A 15,756-nucleotide genomic window follows, 5' to 3' on the forward strand; every position below is an offset into this window, starting at 1 on the left:
TACCAAACTTAAATTAGGCTGAGCAGCAACATAATCAAAAGTACTGAGAAACCCCGACCCACAAGACCCAAAGGATCCAATGCTAACACCTACACGACACCTTCTCCATGTCCCAGTGGGTCAGAGTTGTTCTGGAAGCACAATGGGGTCGTACACAATATAGCTGCAATGTTGCATCTGATCAGTATAATTACCAGTACACTGAAAAATGATTTCATTGTGTGTTACTGTCCCTTGGTCAAATCTTGGAATTTTTAGTTTTTTGCACATTTGGACACCAAATACTTATGACTTATTCTTTTTATACAACATTTGGATGAATATCTGCAGGGAGTTAAAATGTAAATTACGCTGATGTATACTGTCTATACTAAGAGTGTTTACAAGTGAAAATGAAATGCTTGCTTCCTTGACTTACTTAGTGAGTAGCAGTAGAAACAACTGTGCGCATTTCATTTAACCAGTATGTGGGTGTGAGTTCATGTGAATAAGTGCAGGACTTACGAGTGATGCAGAGCAGGACCAGAACTAGGCTGCGCAGAGCAAGAGAGTAAGGAGCAGGAAGGAGGCGGCAGAGGACAGAGCTTCGGACAGGCCTCATTGTGTATTGAGAACTTGTGTTTGTATGTATAAATGCGCGCGTGTGTGTGTGTGTGTGGCTGTGACTGTTTGATCAATGGCTCCTTTGTGACCCTGCCTGCACTGCTACTGACAAACCAGTCCACACACACACATATATGCAATTGGATTTGTTCTCAAAAACAATGCCAACAAATGCACATGCTAACTGTTGTTGTATGAGGACAAACTGCTATACAGCATCCAAGCACATGCAAAGAAACTACCTTAGCAACAAAGCCACACAAGACTGACTTCTAGCCAGCGTTTGCACGCAACACACAAATGTTTTGCCAGAGCTCAGAGCAATTATAGAGCAAGCGATTTAGACACTATATCACAATGCACACAGAGAAAAGCTTACAGCAACAAAGTTCATTTGTTGACTATAGCTCCTTGTGTTCCTTAGACAGAATTTAGAATATGCATTGTTTTAATTCCATGTAATGCAGGAGATTTGCCACTGCAAAGTCCTACAGAGGCTCAGTTCAATTTAAAGAAAATGTAATTTTTTATTGTAGCGCTTTAAGTCTCCTGAGACCAAAGTCTGAGATTCTCAAAATCAATAAACTGAGAAAAACAATGCCAAACAGACCGTATACTAACAAGAGTATTCAGTAATGGCAGCTATGCAATTAACTGAATGAGGTACAGGTTAATTAATTCTTCAGCTGTATACTACAGCGTCACACTTGGAGCTTATAGCAGGGTCTGAGCAATAATGAGCCACACAGTTAACCACAACAACAAATAGGCAACCTGTCTCCATTGGGTCAAACCACACTTATTTAAGGGAAATAAACCATCAGTATTACAATATTTCAGTCAAATAAAGCACAAGAAACTGACATCCAAAGCAGGTCTGATTTTCTCTGCTGGTGTTGACAATATTACAACTTTCAAAATAGAACCATCTCCATTGCTATGCCCTTAAGGACAGAAGAATCTAGGGCAACAACGTTCATCCTCAAACAGATTGTATTTTAATGAGTTAGACAAGGTTTTCAGTACTTCTCACCCAACAAATCAGTAGGCAGAGAAGTCAATGTTCCTTAGAGCTAATACCAAACCATCCAGACCTCTTGAGAGACTGAGACACTATCTTACTGCAACTCATCTAGAGATAGCCAAGGTTAAATAAAATCCATTGAGCTCGAGTGCAGCGCTGAAAAGACAGAGTGAAAGTGCTTGCCCTGTGTAGAAGAACGAACTTGCAAAGCACTAAACAAAACTGTTGTAAGATGCTTTACATTCAGATGCTACATATTTTGGTATGCTATATTACCCCGGAGACTTGCACGTGATCCTCACAAGAATTCTACCATTATTCGCTTGGATGCTAGAACTTTGCAGATGAGCTATCATGTACACACTGCAGCGCAAATGGACAGAGATTTTACACGGTAATTTTAGACTTCTCTGAATAATCACAGGTTATCGGACAGTTTAATCATGCAGCATCGGCGTTCCTAACGCTTCCTTTCTAACGTGTTCCACTGGCTGCAGTCGGCGCCTGGGTGCACTCCAGTTACACTCTCGCTCAAACACACTGATCTCAAACCCTGCTGTGTTCAAGGTCCAGACACAGTTTCGCTGATTGTCAGGACCTGATGCCTTGTTGGTCTGTGTAAGTGTGTGGCTCTGGTGTGTTTGTGTGTGTGTAGTTGTGAGTGCTTAATGTGTGTGTGTTTGTAGTGTAGAGACAAAGCGCAGCGAGCTGCACCGCACACCTCACTGAGCACTATCTGATGGAATAAAGTGCGGGTGTCATCCTTAGATTACTACACACTGTCTGCTTTCTCTCTCACTCTCTGTGCTACTGCAAACACAATGAGCTCTAATGGCGATTGCTCTGACACTCCTGGCAAAGCTGAAAGCGGATCATCGCCAATCTTCCCTACAGCGCTGACTTCATTGGTCAACTGGCTGATGCTGAGAAAATTACTCTGTGTTGGTGTACACCAGCAGCTCGGGTCTGGCAGGTCTAAGGCCTTGCAGCACTCAGATGGAAACAAAGTCTATCCACTTGTTAAAACTGATCTCAAATCGTGCTTAGTTTATCCATTCTAGCGCCCGTTCTCTGTCCTCTTCTTTTAATCCTCTGGTCCGCAGAAGCTAGTTAGTTCCCACAACTTGTCCTCGTTTTGCTTCTTTCCTGTTGATCTATGAAAACTGTCATAATCCCAGCGTGCTATCACTGCTGATCAAATCCATCTGTCTGTTTTCTGTCGTTCACTTGCTTATATAAGCCTGGCCTCCCTCTCCTTGCTTAGACTCTGTGTGCGTGTGTCAGTGTGGGATCAGTGTCTGCATATTTGGCATACTATTTTGTGAAGGTTAGAGATGTCTGTGTGTGGATGGAAGCAGTGACAATGGATGCCTTTCAGGTCAACAAACAGTGGCAGTGTGTGTGCGTGTGTGAACTGTGCTTGACTGTTCTGTGTTGACTGAAGAAGAGTGTACATTTGGTTGACTGTTTAGCCCTTTCACTATCTACTAGCCATTAATTTATCCATGCAGCCACGAACAGAGGCATCATAGTGCCTCTTTATGTTAAATGGGCGTTTTTTATGGCTGCAGCGATGCACATGGCTGTCTGCTGACAAGAAGTGGGTACGTGTTTTTTGTCTTTGTAATTCAAACTGGATGCGGAGAAAGGAAAAATGAACATGACTATGAGTATATATGAGTTACGCTGATGCGAGTTTGGCCCATCAAAAAGTATCGGCTCCATATTTTTATACTGATGAAACAGAAATCATTGCTAACAGCTAGACCAACCTGACAGTAAATTTTGTTTCACCACATTGTGTATAATGAAATTCCTTTGTTCAAGCTCATGTACTATCATTACTGCTATTGGCAATAAAACCTGCAATACAAAGCCAATAGTGGAAGCTAACTGCAGCAGACTCTGCGTCTTTGACATTCATTGTCCTGTAAAAAGCGAAAAGCAACACAGCTTTGCTTTTATAATAGCACCTCTACTTGTTCTTAATCAACTAATCATAAACTATCGGTCCTAATGTGCCACAAGCTGTATTTACAAACATCTTAATGCATTTAATTTGAAACATGCTGTTCCCTATCATCAAGTCAAATAAAGTCAAATTTATTTATCAAGAGCTTTTATCAAAATAGGGTCATGGCAATGTACTTTATAGATTAACTAAGGACATAATTACAGACAAAAAGAACACATTGCAAATCATACCCACAACTGGTGAGTATGTGCGTATTTGTTTGTCTGCAAAGTCCCTGTGTGGGCAACCCCCTGATGGGTGTATTTGTTTTTGTCGCAGTGTGTGCGGAAGGAATGGAAGTAATGGCAAATTGTGTCCCCTATCCCCCTTCCTCTTTTTTTTCCTTTTTCCCCCTCTCTCTTATCCAAATCAAATTTTTAATGGGCTTCATTGGTGCCACCGTGGAATAAGTGTTGCCAAAGCACTTAAGGGGCTTAAGTCAGCAGCGTGCTGAAAATATTAAGCACTCAAACAGCCTTACAACTGCCTGCTTAAGTATGCCGAGGAGGTCGTGCCAGCATTTAATACCAATGGTATTAAAGCTCTCCGACAAGGGAGAGGAACAGAAATATAGATATATACAGTATGTACCACACCTGGGAACAGATGCAGCCTCACCGGAAGAATGGGAAGAGACTGTGAAGGCATGAGATGGACAAGTCATGAGGAGACAAGAGGGACGTAAAAGAGGAAAGATTAGCAGTGAGGTGAAGAAAACTGAATTTAATGACAAAGCAGGAAGCAGGTGAGTGAAAAGAAGTGGTGAGAAAAGGGAGGGAGAGAAGGAGAGGAAATAAAAAAAAATCAGTGTTGAGGAGGAGGGATGCAGGGGAATTGTGCCAAGGTGTGGGAGGTAAGGGTTGATGGGATAGCTGTGAACCAGCAGCAGAGGGCTAATGCAGAGATTCTATCGGGAGGCTTATCCGAGATTAAATTTCTCTTTGTCCTTAAGGCGCTTCTTGGGTAAGCGGAAGTGTCGAATTTATTTCTTATGTCTCCCTTGAGGTTGAGGCGAGTGGATTTGGAACATATGAGTGTATGTGTGCGCCTAAGCACGAGGTGGTGATGTCTTCGTAGAGGTGGAGCATATGTATATGTGTCTATGTAAGCATGAAATTTGTAGGTTTATTAACTGTCAAAGTGAGGAGGAGGAGGAGGAGGGGGTGTATTCCTGAAAGGTAAAATAAGTCAAATTAAGATTCAAGTAGGCTGTTAGTGTGGCAACAACACAGGCACGTGAATTTGTACGTTAAATTTGCATATTCAGAAACGTGTGAGTTTTCTTGCTTTATAGATTTTGTTTTATGAGCTGCTACAAAGCCCTACACTACGAGAAAGTCACAAAAACCAAATGTTATCTGAACTGTCCTGATTGAGTAATATCCTCTGGGTTTTATTCAGTGTACGCAAAAAAATGAAAAAGAAATAAAAAAAAATCTATTTGCAGCTGCTGTTTGAGATACTACAAAATGAATAGGAATTTACAAGGAGAACATCAGAAATTCTAAATTGCAGGTCATGTATCTGTTTTTAAAAAAAAAAAAAAGGGAAAAAAAACTATTTTGACCGAGCTCTGAGTACATTCATATCGGGCCTGACAAGCTCAATCAGCCTCTCCCTGGCCCTCTGCTCTCTTTCTCCTCTCATCTTTCTGATTTCTTGTTTGGTTGACTTGGTGTTAATAGCTACCCTAGAGCCATGCACTAGCTAATCCAGCTGGGTTTGCTCTGAACTCTAATTAGAAAAGTCACAGCTCCTCAATCTATTTGACACTATCAGTGACTGCATTTTCTGGAGGCACAGCTCAGGTTACTTCCAGCTCACCTCACACTCCTGGGCAAAGGGATCAATATGGCCCGATCATTGGGGTGGCTTTCGAATGACACCAACAGCCTTTCTTTACACAATTTAGGATTAGAAAGTTTTGATTTTCTTTATTTTCACTGTTTGTTGACATTGGGGGCTGGCGAATAAATAAAAGTCAATGCTGCTCACAACACGACAGGCTCATAAGAATGCAAAACCGATACTGGGGCTTGAATCACTGGCTGTCTGAAATGACGTAGTTTGCATGGAAATAGGTTATGTGTAAAGACTGCGCATTTTAGTTGATATTTTCTACCTAAAATGGTAAACCTCTCTACTTTTAAAAGCATTTATAGAGGCAGTATTCCTTCGGAGCCAATTTCACTGATGTTTCTGAGCACATTTATAGAGGAAGTAGCCTATTCAGATACTTCCTACTTGACACATTTGTCTATTCCGAGTAAATAAATAAAACACTGCTTTGTCATAGCTTTCTGCTTTGTGTATGTATAGTTAACCCTGAGATTAAACTCACTTTATGGCCGATAACAGTACTGGCAGTTTCTTTTCACTGATTTTATGAGTTGAGGGAAAGACATAACAGGGCTGAGGTAGACATATATAGACATCCTATTGTTATTTCTAGTCCCATTAAGCATTTACAATGCATCAACTGCGCATAAAATTGGCAATTTTAGCATACTTTTTTCCACCATGGCAAATTTTAAGCCACAACACTCTCAAGTCTCATACTGCAAGAAACGAAGATAAAGAATTGTGTTGATGGCCCGGTGCTATTGTAGTGGAACAAGCCAGCTGAATGTTTTATTAGAAATATGCAGTCTTTGGTTAATTCACTGCAATTTATCTCCACAAAAAACTCTGGGGAATCTTGCATTTTAATTCATATTGTGAAGCTTTGCTTTATCATGATCGCTGAAAAAATGCATCTTTCCAAGCTTCAAGTTGCACTTGTATCCCAAGGACTGTCCAATCACCATCAGCATGTGGAACTACTGGTCAATAATACAGCTGCTGGTGTGATTTTGTTACCACAACAAGTTTTCTTAAGCACGTATATTTTTGTGAATTCCTGTGAGCACTTTTTGTATACCAAAAACACCACAAGAAATGCTAAATACCTAGCGACACAGACAAAAACGATGTCTTGATTTTCCTCTTCTGCTTTCCCACAGTCCTGTGTTTGTTGACTTGAATAGTTTGTCAATGTGTTTTTTTAAGTGACAATTCTTTTTCGAACATTTTTCAAGGAAGCATTCCAAGATGACTCTGTGAAACAAATGATGTGGCACATTGGGATACTCTTAAATGATTTGGACAAAAGCTAGAAAACACCTCTCACATCAAGCACTCACACAAATGCTAAAAACTCACTTCTGTTATGACTCACTTCTCAAGGGGTGTCTATACAATAATAATAATAAAAAATGTGTGAAGAAGTGAATGAATTTGCTCTTCCAATTCAAGCACAGGATCAAGTTGAACATCTTAACATCCCCAGAGTCATCAAATGTCTCAGTACAAACAGTATAGTTCTTTCAAGTACTTTTCACATTTTGCAAAGTTACATAGCCTACATGGAAAATTATGTTGCAATAATTAAGTCAATTTATAAAAAGAAGTAAAGAAAATGCACATTTTGAACAAAGCTAAATTGCAAATGCAAAATATTTATATGGCATCATTCAGACCTATACTGTAGGTATAAAAATGTCCAGTATCACTCTGTTCCTTCTCCTTATGCCCTATTCATTTTTACATAACAAAATGCTATTTAAAAACTATTTTATGTTTGTTTTAGACACAAAAAGCACACGAGTAAAGGCAGCGTAAAGGCCTTGTTGAAAAGGAATACAAACCTGCTTCAGATCTATTCTCATTCCTGAAAATATTCAGTTAGTAGTATTCAGTTTAGCAAGCGTGCAGCATAGTTAGAGTTTGCAGGTTTGCTGAAGTGAATTTGGCAAAAATCGTGAATACTGGTGTCCAAGTCCCGTGCTTTGGATAAGAAAAACTTTCTTACACTGAGCTGTAAAAGAAAGTTGGATTTCATCAACTTGAAAGACTGCCAGTAAGCATAATTTCAGCTTCAGTTACTTCTCCTATTAAACATAGCTGGCAAACCAATAATCAGTCCAAATGGTATATTTTAGAAGACCTTTTTAGAAGATCCTGGTATTTGACAAGAGTTACAGTGCCTGTAAGTAATGTCTGCAAACCCAATGACATTTAGTAAAGATTAGCTTTAGTTGCATACTTGCAAGTTGTTAACCTGGAATCATGCAGGTCATGTAAGAAGACCCCATAGACCTTGTTAGTGCAGATAAAATATGTAACACTAGCAGTCACAAAAAAAAGCATGAGGAATCAAGGTAGCTGCGGGGTTTCTCATTTGCGCAGATAAAGAGAAGGTGTAGAGCAAAGTGTAAAGCATGTTGACCAGCAAGGTTGGGATCTTTTTAATACAAGCCTGGCACTTTCTGTAAATCTCCTCCAGACCCTTGCCATTGTCATGCATGTAAAAAGATACACAGTTTAAGTTTAACAAGTCATTACACGCACATTTTATGCATGACCATAGGAGCCCTACTGTGGCGCTACAGAATGCTAAGCTCAGTTATCTCTCATTGAGTAAGATAAATGCAAACATTGTTACCTGCCAACTCTAAAACGTACTCTCTGAGCTGTTCTCTGAACAAGTGTCGCTATGAGTCACATGCTACGCTGCTACCTGCTGGGAGTAACACTCATTATCCATGTGGCATTGTACCTCCCAGGGTACAACTCCCCGCTCACTGTTTTCTCTGCTGCATTGCATGTGTCAGTCTCTTTTCTTTGTGTCCCCACTGCATGTGCTAACATTTGTGCGTTATGTATTTGGAACCCTCCTTTGTTCCCTGATATGTACATGTGTGACAAATGGCTGTCAGTGACTGCATGTGTATGCACCAGCTCACTATCTTGCCCTTTACTTTGCAGGTATGTTCATATGATGTGATACTGATGTTGCTATCAGCCTGTCAAGGCTGCAGCTTATGATGTTTCATTTTTATTCACTCTGCAGAGGCTTTGTATATTTCAGTGTGAATGTGTAGCTGTAAACAGGGTCTGGTACAGGTTAGCTGTGTGCTGTCGTGGCATAGTGTATGTGATTAGAATTGAGCAGCGATGGGCCAGCTCGCTGGGGAGTGCCCTGCCAACAGCTTTGCCCCCATTCCGCCAATTCACTAACGCCTAACAAAGGGATAATTTCTCCCTTGCATGATATAATCTTTCCTTTCACCCGCTGCCTCAGTGGAACCATTTGTGGCTTTTTATCACATTTCTCTTTCTATCCCTTCATTTTCTCTGTCTCTCTTACTGTTGTGTCTGTTGCTTTTTCCACCTGCTCCTCACTCGTATGTGTCACGGCGGGGTGCGCCGGTGTGTGTGTGGAAAGAGGACCCAAAAGCAGATGACGATGAGGAGTAGTAAGGTTTTAACAGAAGGTGAAGCTTTATTGCGATGCCGGCAGGAAATAAACCAAGAGACCAAAAACAAGCTGGCAAAAACACTAAGAAACAAAAAACACTAAACTGGCAAGACACTAAGAAACAAAACACTAAAGGTACTAAGACCAAAAAACTATAACTATGACTGAGGTGAGCTTAAACAGACGAAAACTATAACCATGACTGCGGTGATGTAAACAGACGAACCGACAATGGCATGGAGAAAACAAAAGGCTTAAATACAGACATGAGGTGATCAGGGGAAGTGGCGACACATGGGGAAAAACAGCTGACAGACATAAACCTAATGACAGGACCAGGAGAGGAAAGCTAAATACAATAAACAAAGAACACATGACATTGCCAGAATAAAACAGGAAATACTAAAACATGACAACACAACTTAACAGACCTAATACGTGATGAATAATTACAAAACCCCAAAACATAGAAAACCAAGAACAATAACTGCCTAAACTAAAGGAAAATACGAAATAACACAAAACTGATCACATAACAAAATGAGACAAATACAAAGAAAACTCAGAGTGCTGGGTCGGAGACCCAGCCTGTGACAGAGCCCCCCCCTCAAGGGCGGATTCCAGACGCCCGAAAACACCCAGAAAACAAAACCACAACAACCCACCAAGGGCGGGCGGCGGGGGCCCAGGACGGAGGGCCAGAAACAAGGCCACAAAAAACAAAGAAACGAAAACACACAGAGCAAACACAACAATGGCACAAAAAGTCCGAGACCCGACTTCAGGAGGGCGACCATGAACCTGGCAGAACAGGAGCGAATGGCGAAGCGGTTCAGGTGGCCGCCCCGGAGGCCGACAACAAAACAAAAGACAGTTCAAAAGTTCAGGAGGCCGACCAGGAGGCCAACGGTCCAGCAGTCCAAAATCCATGAGCTCAGGGGGCCGACCCGGAGGCCAACGGTCCAAGAGCCCAGAAAACAGTTCAGGAGGCCGGCCAGGTAGAAGGCACCGGTGGCGACGGAGCAGATCAGGAGGCCGACCGGGCGGGAGGCAGCGACGGCGACCGAGCAGGTCAGGAGGCCGGCCGGGCGGGAGGCACTGGTGGCGTAGCAGTTCAGGGGGCCGTCCAAGACGGCGGCGTAGTTCAGAGGGCTGTCCACGACGGCAACGACGTCCAGTCACCGGCCGGACAGAACGTGCAGGACGAGCAGGCCGGACAGGATGCGCAGACCGGACCGGACGTGCAGGACGAGCAGGCCGGACAGGACGTGCAGGCCGGACAGGACGAGCAGGACGTGCAGGACGAGCAGGACGTGCAGGACGAGCTGGCCGGACGGGACGAGCAGGCCGGACGGGAAGTGCAGGAGCAGACGAAGCTGAACACTCGGAGGCCGGACCAGGCGGAGCTGCAGAGGCTGAGGCCGGACCAGGCGGAGCTGCAGAGGCTGAGGCCGGACCAGGCGGAGCAGCAGAGGCTGAGGCCGGACCCGACGAGGATGAAGACTCTGACGAAGCTGGACCAGACGAGGATGAAGACTCGGATGAAGCTGGACCAGGTGACGACGAGGCGGCCGCAGGTGGCGGCTGAACGGTCCCCTCGGGCCCTCCAGCTGACGAGGCAGGTTGCTTTTCAAGTTGCAGCAACACACAGTCTATAGTGGGTGAAATGAGTTCGTATGAGTTCTCAGACTGAGGTGTGGCAGAACCAGGTGAGGCGTCGTCCTCAGGCTGAGGCGTAGAAGCAGCAAGCAGTAGCGCAGCAGGTGGTGGTCCTGCAGGCGGCGGCACGGGAGCCGCAGGAGGTGGCGCTGCAGCCACAGGTGGTGAAGCAGAAGGTGGCCAGACGGGCTCCTCAGGCCCTCCAGCTGACGAGGCGTGAGGCTGGACGGGCTCCTCGGGCCCTCCAGCTGACGAGGCGTGAGGCTGGACGGGCTCCTTGGGCCCGCCAGCTGACGAGGCGTGAGGCTGGACGGGCTCCTCGGGCCCGCCAGCTGACGAGGCGTGAGGCTGGACGGGCACCTCGGGCCCTCCAGCAGACGAAACTTGAAGCCGGCTGGGTTCAACTGAACCTCCAGCAGACGAAGCACGTAGCTGGCTGGATTCTCCTGAACCTCCAGCAAACGAAGCATGAGGCTGGCTGGGTTCTCCTGAACCTCCAGCAGACGAAACATGAGGCTGGCTGGGTTCTCCTGAACCTCCAGCAGACGAAACATGAGGCTGGCTGGGTTCTCCTGAACCTTCAGCAGACGAAACATGAGGCTGGCTGGGTTCTCCTGAACCTCCAGCAGACGAAACATGAGGCTGGCTGGGTTCTCCTGAACCTCCAGCAGACGAAACATGAAGCTGGCTGGGTTCTCCTGAACCTCCAGCAAACGAAACATGAGGCCGGACGGGCTCCCCGGGCCCTCCGACTGACACTGAAATTGGCTGCACCAGCTGTACCTCCGTCTCCAAACCGGCCTGGATAGCAGTCCCACAGCAGCTTAGCTGAGCCTGATGGCTAGCTTTTCCAGGGCAAACAGTCTCTGTATAGCCGGGCTCATTAACCGGAAAAGTAGTGTCAGTTTCCATAACCTCCGGAGAAAAAACATGAGGTGCCAAGATATAGTCACTCACTTGTGTTTGTGTAATGGAGCGTCGGCGGCGCGCACGCCGCTTTTTCTTAGGAGTGGAAGACGGCGGTGAAATAGGTGGAAGTCCCTGGTAACTCCGAGGTCCCCCGAGAGCCAGTCGAGTTCCCCGGAAAGAGTGCTCGTGCTCCGGAATGAGCCACGGCTTCCACCGGAGCTCCTCCTCCAATAGAGCGCAGTATATCGACTGACGCTCGTCGTGATCTAAATCAACGGTGTCCAGCGCTTCCTCGCGCTGGACCGTGGCAGGAGTATGGCGAGACTGTGATGAGGGCGTGGAAACTGGTGAGCTGAGAGGTGGTGACGCTGTGGCGAATCTCAGCGAACCGACACGAACACACTCAGGTTCCGGAGGCAGCAATGGAGATGACTGATTGTGGGGTTGTTGTGACTGGTGGGTGCTGGAAGCCATTTCCTGACTCGACAGTGCCTGGGCCTGCAGCATCTCCTTTATCCTGGTAAAGGCAGCAACTATGGCAGGTGAGTCCGGGAGCTGGAGAAGGCGGGGATCCCTCTCCATAATAGCTTCAGCAACGTTAACCATTACCTGCTTGCTCTTTAAATCGGGCGCTGTAAAGATGCGGTCGAGGATCACTTGGATCCGAGCAGTCTCCTCCAGACACTCGGTGAGAGCAGCATCCGCTGGGTCCATACTGGTCGGTTCGTTCTGTCACGGCGGGGTGCGCCGGTGTGTGTGTGGAAAGAGGACCCAAAAGCAGATGACGATGAGGAGTAGTAAGGTTTTAACAGAAGGTGAAGCTTTATTGCGATGCCGGCAGGAAATAAACCAAGAGACCAAAAACAAGCTGGCAAAAACACTAAGAAACAAAAAACACTAAACTGGCAAGACACTAAGAAACAAAACACTAAAGGTACTAAGACCAAAAAACTATAACTATGACTGAGGTGAGCTTAAACAGACGAAAACTATAACCATGACTGCGGTGATGTAAACAGACGAACCGACAATGGCATGGAGAAAACAAAAGGCTTAAATACAGACATGAGGTGATCAGGGGAAGTGGCGACACATGGGGAAAAACAGCTGACAGACATAAACCTAATGACAGGACCAGGAGAGGAAAGCTAAATACAATAAACAAAGAACACATGACATTGCCAGAATAAAACAGGAAATACTAAAACATGACAACACAACTTAACAGACCTAATACGTGATGAATAATTACAAAACCCCAAAACATAGAAAACCAAGAACAATAACTGCCTAAACTAAAGGAAAATACGAAATAACACAAAACTGATCACATAACAAAATGAGACAAATACAAAGAAAACTCAGAGTGCTGGGTCGGAGACCCAGCCTGTGACAGTATGTCTCTCGCTCCCGCCTTGCTTGCCCTCTCTTCCTCTGTTACGTTTTTCCAATCCTTTTCTTGCTCGACTCTTCTCTCACTATGACCTTACAGCAGGTCTTTGCACTGGAGTCACTCTTACTCTTTCCCCCTTTCGCTCTCTCTCCCTCTTTCTCTTCGTCTCTCTGGAGGAAAATCACAAACTCATCAGTTTGCCGGCTCTGTTCCTGACGAGCAGGCTCGCAAGGAGAATATTAACGAAGCTCCGCAGCCAATTAACACCTAAAGCACATAACAACCTTTTATGCCAGCAGATGCACATGTACGCAGATGCACATGCACACAAACACATATATTCACGATGCAAGAAGCACACAGTGCTGCATGCAAACAGTAGCAGGAAAATGCATACCCTGGATGCCACACACACAATTCTGCCTAAATACAATCATTGCTCCCTAAGAGGTGCACACAAACACAAAATCAAACCAAGACTTCAAGTCAAAGATACACATGCTCATGCACGCAAACATGCAAGACACTAATAGATTGCGCTGATGAGCGTGGATGTAGACGGAGAAAGACATTTATAGCAGCAAGGGTGAGTAATACAGTCAGAAAGGATATACAAAAACAAAAACAGAGGGGAAAGAAAGCAGAGTGTGTGAGGGAGGAGAAAGACAGAACTGTGGAGTGTGAAAAGAAGGCATAAAAACAGAGTGAAAAATCAGTCATAGAAGGTTAACGTGGCTTGGCTGCTCCTGACATAGTTCATTTGAAGGGTTTAATATTGGGTTGGTGCACAACGCGATGCATAAAACATGGTAGTAGAAGGGGCATTAGCAGTGAACCTTTGCACACACACACAGACTTTCGGACACATGTGGGGCAGTATCCTCGTATGCATAAAACATGGTGAGAGACAGTGGGAGCAGGGGGCGTGAGGGAGATAGGAAGAACAAGTGTGAATGGACAAAAAGCGTATGTTAATGACCCGGATAACGAAAGGCGGCCGCGAGGGGTGGAGAGTCAGAGGGAAAGAGGGCTGAGAGTGAGTTTGATAAAAGTAATGGTGAAGGGAATGGGAGAGCGAGAGAGAGACTTTCCTCACGGCCTGCTGCTTTTGGATCGAACAGCGTGCAAATGAAAAATGGAGATGAAATAATTAGACAGGCTGACTAGAAGCGCTCATCTAAATATGTAAATGCACTTAATTTTACTTTGATTTGCTCTAGTGCTTCCCTATCACTCTCCCACTTTCTTCTTTCCATTCTTTCCCCGTCATGCATTTTCATTCCACTCCTTCATGATTTTGCATCTTCTTTCCCAGCCTCTCTCTGTCTTTCTGTAACGTTTCCTCTTCTTCCTGGTTTTTCCTTCTTCTCTGTTTTATCTCCCTGCATTAAAGTTATAATATATACAAGTACATACACTGAATCATTCACAGTTTTAGGAACTTTCGGCGTTGTATTTGTCAGCAAAATTGTTTTTAATTAGTTAATTTATGCCTCTATGCTTCTTTGATGGGGTGTGGATGTGTGTGCATGCTTGTACTTGCAGCATGTTTAATTGTGTCCAAGCATCACTCCTCCAGGGCCATGCTGATATTCCAGATTTTAAGTTTAAAATTTTTCAGTTTGCCTCTGTCTGGGTTCCCTGTGTGAACTCGGATTTCATCCAGTCCCAGTGTATAATTGTGCTACCTCCAAAATTGAAGTTCTGTCTGACTACAACTTCAGCCAGGAGTGTACTGTTTCACAGTTGCTCAGGAGAGAAGGGATGATTACAGAGATTAACTCCTTCAGCTTACAATATGGGTGAGTATCATGTTAAGTCAACCTGAGTGTCTGTATTACAGGAGATTTAAGTCACAATATGGGAGTCAAACAAGCAGCCTAAGAGGCAGATTGCAGTTCATTATATCTATTGTATGTTGTTTTGAACCTTCTTTTAAAGCTAGCTATGCAGTTCACATCTGTGTTTCTTGAAGTCCAATAAATACAGCAAGATTTCACAGATGCTGTTATAATTAAATACATTGTGCATAATTTCCAATTTGCTTGTAAACAAAAACTTGATAAAAAAACACAGTAGAATAAAAAAAACGTCTTTCCTTTCGTATTTGCCAAGAAGTTTAATAATTGCCTTTTTATGTGTATTTTGACTGAGCGCGTTATTAAATTAGCATACACTGCTTTTGTGCTGCCACTTATATTTGCTGAAGTTTGTCTTGAAACAATGATCTCAAATTAAATGAGACCATGGTACCTGAAAGAAGAAAGGAAAAATTAGAATGTGAGCGAGTTTGTATGTGTGTGTATCTGATGTGTGGATTAAAGATGATAAGAGTCACTACGGAAAAAGCCAGCTGTCCTTCTTAATGACAATCTGTCAGAGCTCTGTCCCAAGTACTCCTCCTCCTTCATCACTCTGTAGTGTATTCCTCCAACCCCTTTCCTCTCCTCTTTGAGCAGGCTTGTACCAAACATCCCTCACTGGGACACTCACTTACTGCTCCTACAAGGTGACTCTGACAGCAGTCCTTCTGGTTTCACTTCTAAGAGTTTCCTTTCCTTCACATTTCTCTCCCTCATACTAATTTTCTTCACACACACTTTTCAAAGTTAGAAAAATAGCATTTGTCATGTTGTGAGATTTGATTTCTGCAAATCAGAATATCTGGTTTGATCTATTATACATAGTGTACGTGTTATAAACAATTAAGAACTGGTGTTTTATACTGTTGTTTTATAAAGACTTTTTATGTTTTTGAGAGCCTAAAAGTATGTTTAAATGCAGAAAATTGAATTGAATTGACTGACTCTTTCACGAAAATCACCAAATGACGATTAATGACTCAGTCACACACA

The 15,756-nt window shown here is 44.0% G+C and overlaps 1 protein-coding gene across 6 annotated transcripts in view; it reads right to left on the minus strand.

Annotated features, from left to right (window-relative positions):
- The window catches only part of cadm4 (cell adhesion molecule 4), a 168,533-nt gene that overhangs the window by 43,506 nt on the left and 109,271 nt on the right, over positions 1-15,756 (minus strand). For 2 of the 6 annotated variants that reach the window (XM_082551645.1, XM_082551641.1), the window contains exon 1: positions 505-2,880. The exons of 2 other annotated variants lie outside the window; for them this stretch is intronic. In XM_082551645.1, coding sequence (XP_082407771.1) covers positions 505-601 — 97 coding nt within the window. In that variant the 5' untranslated portion in view covers positions 602-2,880. Of the gene's footprint in view, positions 1-504; positions 2,882-15,756 lie in introns of those variants that run through there. 2 more of the 6 variants (XM_082551646.1, XM_082551643.1) reach the window with 2 other exon arrangements.

The sequence above is a fragment of the Aulonocara stuartgranti genome (assembly GCF_965226115.1).
Source record: "Aulonocara stuartgranti genome assembly, chromosome: 11".
In the NCBI taxonomy this organism is placed as follows: Eukaryota; Metazoa; Chordata; class Actinopteri; order Cichliformes; family Cichlidae; genus Aulonocara; species Aulonocara stuartgranti.